The sequence below is a fragment of the Rhipicephalus sanguineus genome, chromosome 7 (assembly GCF_013339695.2).
Source record: "Rhipicephalus sanguineus isolate Rsan-2018 chromosome 7, BIME_Rsan_1.4, whole genome shotgun sequence".
NCBI lineage: Eukaryota > Metazoa > Arthropoda > Arachnida > Ixodida > Ixodidae > Rhipicephalus > Rhipicephalus sanguineus.
The window spans coordinates 34,553,880-34,561,073 of NC_051182.1; the positions used below are offsets into that span (position 1 = coordinate 34,553,880).

Here is a 7,194-nt window from a genome sequence, read left to right on the forward strand (position 1 = left end):
CACGCGGGTCCAGTGAGCAGAGCCACTGCTGCCTACCGTGATGCCTAGCCATCCCTAGGAGCGAGTCGGGGAGGACATCTTTCATCATGAAGGAGCCGACTACCTTCTCCTCGTATATTACTACTCGAGGTACCCAGAAGTGCTGTCCCTTCACTCGACGACGTCTACAGCGGTGATCTCCATCATCAAAAGTGTCTTCACAAGGCATGGGATCCCAGAGACCCTCGTCAGCGATAATGGGCCTCAATTTTCGTCGGCAGAATTCCGCGTCTTCTCCCAGAGCTATGGCTTCTCCCATGTCACCAGCAGTCCCAGGTACCCGCAGTCTAATGGGGAAGTTGGGCGTATGGTGCAGACGGTTAAGGAACTCTTCAAGAAGTCTCCGGACTGGCCTTTGGCCCTCTTGGCATACAACAATGCACCTGGCCTGACTCGGTACAGCCCTGCTCAGCTGCTCATGGGGCGCAGCCTCAGGACTCGCCTTCCAGTCCCAATGGCCACATTGCTCCCAGAACCGCCTAACGCTGCCGACTTCCACCGGCGTGACACGGCCCAACGGCATCGCCAGCATCAAGATTTTGACCGTCGACATGCTGCACAAGATTTGCGGCCCCTGGAGGAGGGAGAGAGAGTGTGGATTCACGACACAGATTGTGCTGGCACTGTTCTGTGCCCAGCACAGCGTCCACACTCCTATGTGGTCCAGATGGATGCAGGTGCTCTTGTCTGCAACCCGAGACATCTGGTTCCGCAGCAGTCTCCGTCATCAGGTGGTCTAGACCTCTGCAGCCCCAGTCCACAAACACAAGGATCCGAAAGCCTGCCACAGACTCCAACTCGCCCAGAGCCTGTGTGCAGCAGTCCAACTCTCAGGGCACTTACTCCTCCACCAGTTGCATCGCCACCAGTTGCCCCAGCTACGCCCTCAAGACCGCCTGGGTTGCTTGTGCACACTCGGTCAGGACGTTGTGTTAGGCCACCGGCGCGGCTGAACTTGTAGAGCATGCCATGAGACATTTGTATTTACGTTGCATACCTGAGAGTGAGGAGTTGCTGTCTGTTACTTTCCCAAAGGGGGGATGTAGAGGGCGCGAGCGCCAAGTCAAATATGAGGCGCCCTCTATAGGATGTACTATATAAAGGGTGTACTGTCGATAAACGGGGGAACTTCTGCTGGGTAGTCGGAGCGTGGGTACTCGGAGCCTGCCTCCTCCGCCGCCACGGCTCGAAGCCGCCCACCACAGCTACAATGTGGCGGTAGTCGGCAGGAATTTGATGCGGGTGTAACTACGGCGTTCTTTGAGCGCTTTCACGCGAAATGCCTGGCTGCTTTGTTCAGTGGCGTAGCCAGGAGGGCCCACCGGGCCCGTGCCTTCCCCCCCCCCCCTCCCCCCGAGAATTTTTTCACATGAAATACAGAGCACAATATGACACTCGACCCCACATATCTGCTCACACCCAATGTCAGATAAAAAAGATGCCCCCCCCCCCCCCCGAAAAGAAGTTCTGCCTACGTCACTGGCTGTGTGCCAGTGTGCTCAAACCACTCGAGCAATGATTGGCGACTGTTCAACTTTCCGAGGGACCCAAAAAGGGGAACTGTCTGGGTGGCTCAGATCAAGCGCGACAACTGGCAGCCTACAGACATCTCGTCCGTGTGAATTGTGAGTATTATGTAATTCCCGCAAAATATTTGTTTATTCTGCAATTTTTTTTAGCACAAGGGTGGTGACTGAAAGATCTTCCCTTATACATCGCGTTTGATGAGAAACAGCGTACGAAGTAATTTACAAGTTACGCTAACTCTTAGCTGTGAGTGTAAAGCATTCAGAAAACAAATCCCATTATATAATGTTCTGCCAGTTTTAGAAATAGAGTTTGGAATCCTAATTCATACTCAGCGCACGCAAACTTGCACTAAACGCATACTTGTGATGAGGTTGTCAGCAATAAGTTATAACAGCGCGTTCGTCGGCGGCTGCCACCTCGCCTTCGTTCCTGCCTGATGCTCACCGCAAAGGCATCGCCACAATTGCGCGAAAGTTGGAAACATTGATAGACCGCACTTTTCGAAAAGGAAAGTTCTGCGGTGCAGCAAATTTTTGTAGTATGCAGGGTATGGACTAGCCAGTAGGCACAGACGCACTCATCGGTAGGCATAACTATGGCTTAAGGCAGTCAGCGAATGCATTAGGCTCCGCGAGACTCAGTCAGGGATTTGTCGCAGCTATGTTTTAACTGTTAGTATGTTTGAAGCCAGTACGTATTAATGAGGTTTGACTGCATCAAAAACAAGAGGCTTGCATTTGCAGTAAGTGAGCCTACTCTGATTTTTTTCCCTGGGACCGCTCTTCACAGAGTCCAGCCTGCCAGAGGACAGCATCTTTCCAATTTGTGATCTTGGAGAGTGAGATCATGTCATAGTAATAAATGAGGGAGGGATCTCTGAGGAAGGCACAAATGTTCAAAAAACCAGTTTGTTACACAACCACACAAATTTACTTCACTTCTAGGATCCATTTTGAATGCACTTCTTGTCTCTTGCTCTGCTTGCCTTTAGTTACCCGTCATGGGAAGTTCAATATTTCGGAACGAACACCCACAGATCTAATCACAAACAAGTTGGCCACCAAGAGTAAAAAAGACGCAAATGCTTTGAAAATCTTTTTCAGTTACACAGCCATAAGAACTGCCTTAGCCCAATCGCAATTCCTGGCACTCACAAGTACAGAGGTTTATTTGTGATTGGCAGTGCTTACAGGTTATGGCATGTTACATGTTGCTATGACGATATTTTGTGGCAGGGTCTCGAATGTTATATGTTTATTGAGTAGTAGTACCTGTGTCCTGGGCATCTCAATGGCCTCCTCATTCAAGGTTTCGTCCAAGTTGGCCTCAGCTGCTATGTCATTCTCTGTTGGTGCCAAGCAGGCAGTGGACTTGCCGTTTCCTGATGCTTCTCGTGAGTCGACCGGCAACTCGAGGGAGGCACAGAGTCACGGTCTACCTCGATATATTGAATTATTGCCTATATCAGGGGTTCCCAAATTTTCTGGCCTTGGAGAACACCAATGGCTTCTCCAGAGCATTGTGGAATCCTAGGGGGGACATGGCAATGAAAACTATCTTTGTTATTTATGGAGATACAGTGATAAAATTTGGCATGCAGATGTGATATGTTGTGCTTATTTCATAACTGAAATCGGTTTTGAGCTATCTGTTGCGGTTCTGGAGTTACAACACTCAATAGACTCTCATCGTCATTCCAAAATTATTTATTAATTAGACAGTCAAGATTTTTGCATAAAGATATTTACAAGGGCCCATCATGTGCCGTAAAGCTATTGGTTTATTTTTTAAATATTCAAATAAGCAGACACTCTTACTAACAACTTTTACAAAAAGCCAATTATAAAAATCTGTATGACGTCCAGACAAATATGGACAGCTTTACGGCACTCACCAATGTCTCAGGATCTAGGTGCAGAAAACGGAATGGTTATATCTTCATTTGTTGTAAAATCGCACAGGGATGACTGACAGCAACTGTTCAAAAAATGAAAGCTGAGAAAATGGAGCTAAAAGCTAAGAAAATGGAACTCAGAAGGAAGCTGGTTTTATTTTTCATTGGAAAAATGCAGCTTTGCGGCTATCTTGAGTTCTATCTGTCCTCTTTATGATGACGCTAATGTGGTGGCACTGTGCCAAGGGAAAATTTCAGATTTTCATTTTCAAAAGCCCAATTTTCTGAGTTTTTGCGGACAGCACACCAGTAAAATGCTTTTTTTAAACTTCTACTGCATATTTTGGTCTAATATTTCACCATGGCACGGAACGTAGGAGCCTTGTGCAATACATTGAGGGCAAGACCGACGTTGTTTTGAAGGTGTTGAAGTGAGGGCTGGCATCATTTTTCTTGTGAAGCAGTCTTCTCCTAAAGAAGAACTTCTCGCCCCTTCGAGCCAACTACCTCCTAGTGCCTCCAGCATTACATCCAAAGGTTCTGGAAATTGTGCATGACAATCCGACGGCTGGACACCACGGATTTTTCCGCACGCTCATGAAGATACAAGAAAACTACTACTGGCCTTGAATCAATGCCGACGTTCCCCATTACCGAAGGGCCTCCCGAGACTTTCAGCGACAAAAGACACCGCCGACTAGGCCAGCCGGACTTCTGCAGCCCGCTGAACCACCTTGCCGACCATTCCAGAAAATCAAGATGCACTTACTGGGGCTGTTCCCGATGTCAACTTCAGGAAATAAATGGATCGTCAAAGCTACCGACTACCCCACACGTCACGCTGCAACAAGGGCCCTGCCCAAAGACAGTGCCGCCGAGGTAGCCAAGTTCTTCGTTGAGAACATCGTCCTGCGTCATGGCACCCTAGACGTCCTCATCATTGATAGAGGTACGGACTTTGCTGCTGACCTCTCAGGTGATCTTGGAATACAGCCAGACAAGCCATCGCCGTACCACCGCCTAGAACCTACACTCCAATGGCCTGCCTCACAGAGCGTCTAAATAACACCATTGCTGACATGCTGGCCATGCATGTTGACGTTGAACACAATACGTGGGATGCCATTCTTCCGCACGTGACCTTCGTACACAACACTGCCATAAGCCATAATGACCAACCAACAAGCCCGCCAGTATATTTTAGGAATTTTTAAAATAACAGAGAACTGAGCGTGCAAACACGGACACAAGAGAGAAGTCATGACACCATAAACGCCGACTAACAACTGAAAAAGCGCACAATGGAAGAAAAGAAAGCAGGCATGAAAACTTACCTGCGCATGCCTAAGCAATAGGCAGCATGCGTGGTGGTCTACGTGAGAGATAACTATTCGGACACTTGATGTCTTCTTTAGGCAGGTTAATCGATGGTTGGCTCATGCATGTGCTACCACTATTATCGATATGCCAGGCCTCAACCATTAAATGCGTTTCTTCATTCCTGAGCCGGTACAAAATCACGCATTCATCGAATTTTGACGTACACTTACACTCTCGACAATGTAAAGATAGATTACACGGTGAGCCTCTGGTTAGCGATCTCTTATGCATAGGTCGGCAAAAAAATTGGAGCTCAGTCAGATTCACTCAAAAAATATATTTTGCTCTGAGGGCTCACTCGGACTCAGACTCACCAAAATTGTCCTCAAATGGACTCACTCGGATTCAGACTCGCTAAACTTTTTCTCAACTGGACTCACTCAGACTCAAACTCACCAACATATTAGTACTCAGCTGGACTCACTCAGACTCGGACTCACGGCTTCACCTGAGTCCGAGTGAGCCTGAGTGAGCGTTCAAAAGTGGATAGCGCGAAATCGACAAGGACTAAGAATGAGAACAGATGTACAGGACAGGTGCTACTCGCAACTAAGCTTTGTTCAGAAAAGTCTCCCTACATGTATACACAGCCGAGTGGTGCGCGCAGGCATAATGCACATCACAGTCAACAAAGCTAATCACGATTGGGAGAGCAAAACATATTCACATCATAATCAAGTTTCTAAGAACGCAAACCTGGCTGAAGGCTAAACTTGGGACCTTTTTTGAGGGTCGTAGAGAAGACACCTTGTGGTAGCTGAACATCCCCAAGAACAGTGAGGTTACCAGATTTGGGTGGCACGCGCCGAGGCCCTTTCGGTAAACGGGGAACGAGGGACTGCCACTGGAACTCCGTAGTTTGAGCCGCTAACTTCTGGAATCTTTTGAAGGTCATTTCACAAAAACCGCCGTCGTTTTGCTTGCAGCAAACCACTCGTAGCCAGTTGTACAACAGCCGCACTTGTCTCCATAACTCAGATTTCGGGATGCGGCAAATTCGTTTAGCATGTCCAAACGATGGTTGAATGCAACCAAAAAGAGCGAGTACTTCCGTTGGAAAAACTTTCTTGTGAAGGCAAAATGCCAAAAATCTTTTTTGCCCGACATGTTGACTGCACAATGTGAGTGATGATGGCAAAATGCTGTACAGAAGTAGGTAGGACACAAATAGAAGGGCCCACTGCAGAAAAAATGTAGCTTAATAGTATACGTTGCTGGGCTAGTTGGTTCATAATCTTCAAAAGCTGGATAGCGCGAAATCGACAAGGACTAAGAATGAGAACAGATGTACAGGACAGGTGCTACTCGCAACTAAGCTTTATTCAGAAAAGTCTCCCTACATGTATACACAGCCGAGTGGTGCGCGCAGGCATAATGCACATCACAGTCAACAAAGCTAATCACGATTGGGAGAGCAAAACATATTCATATCATAACCAAGTTTCTAAGAACAGTTCCTCCTTACTGCGCAGAAAGTACATGTCTCACGCAACCCCGAAGTTCTTCCATGCAAGCGGGGGCAAATCGAGGACATTTTGTTGGGAGCAGACATTACGACATGCACCCCATACCTACTCGCCACATTCTTCAATCCATGAGAAAACTTAGGCACGTAGGGGACCACAACCAGTGTCTTTTCATTGTGCACGCTTTCTTTTTTCCTACGTGTGTGATTCCCTCCTTTGATTCACTTGATTAGATTTTGGCAGCTTCTTAAGATTTCCGCATCAGGGTAGCCTGCCGACTTAAGCCTTTCAACTTGGCTCATGAACTCAAGAAGCGTACGGTGGGGGGCTAGTTGGTAAGACATAGAAAACATAAAACTGCGCCTACAAACAGGACACAAGAAGAAAGAAGTGCACAGGACCAGTGCAGACTAACAACTTCTTTCTTCTTGTGTCCTGTTTGTAGGCGCAGTTTTATGTTTTCTTTGGCTCATGAAACTTTCTTTTAACGCATGTGCGCACGTTTTCTGGAGCGCAGCTCGCAATGCAGCATAAATAATGCCGAACTTAACTATCTTGGAATGACCTGAGGTAAACGGCAAGATACCCTTTATGGATCGGGGCTTGTAGAGCCAACACAAATGTTCCTCATGAAAACGCAGTCTGATATCGAGGAACTGAAGCTCTCTTTTTTCCGGCAACTCGAAGGTGAACTTCAACCCATGACCAGAATCCTTAAAAACGGACAGTCTGTGTTGTGCCTGTGTCGTGTTTTCTTCCTTAGTCCTCGTCCATTTTTAGCGCTGTTTTTTCCTTCACAATATTGAATCACCAACTAGCCCAAGTTTCTCTTATAGTGCAGTTTATTTCTTGTGCATCGGGCTCTGCTCTCTCTCCCAACTTTCC

General features: G+C 47.3%; 1 protein-coding gene across 1 annotated transcript; it reads left to right on the forward strand.

The window, feature by feature from the left end:
* The first annotated feature begins 346 nt into the window (after nucleotides 1-346).
* On the forward strand, nucleotides 347-1,000 carry LOC119398608 (uncharacterized). The gene has a single exon (XM_037665442.2). It carries the CDS (start codon nucleotides 347-349, stop codon nucleotides 998-1,000), a length of 654 nt encoding a protein of 217 aa, XP_037521370.2.
* The last annotated feature ends 6,194 nt before the right edge of the window (nucleotides 1,001-7,194 follow it).

Bases quoted from the DNA above. Each gene is read 5' to 3' on its own strand.
- LOC119398608 (XM_037665442.2), top strand. From the start codon at position 347: ATGGTGCAGACGGTTAAGGAACTCTTCAAGAAGTCTCCGGACTGGCCT.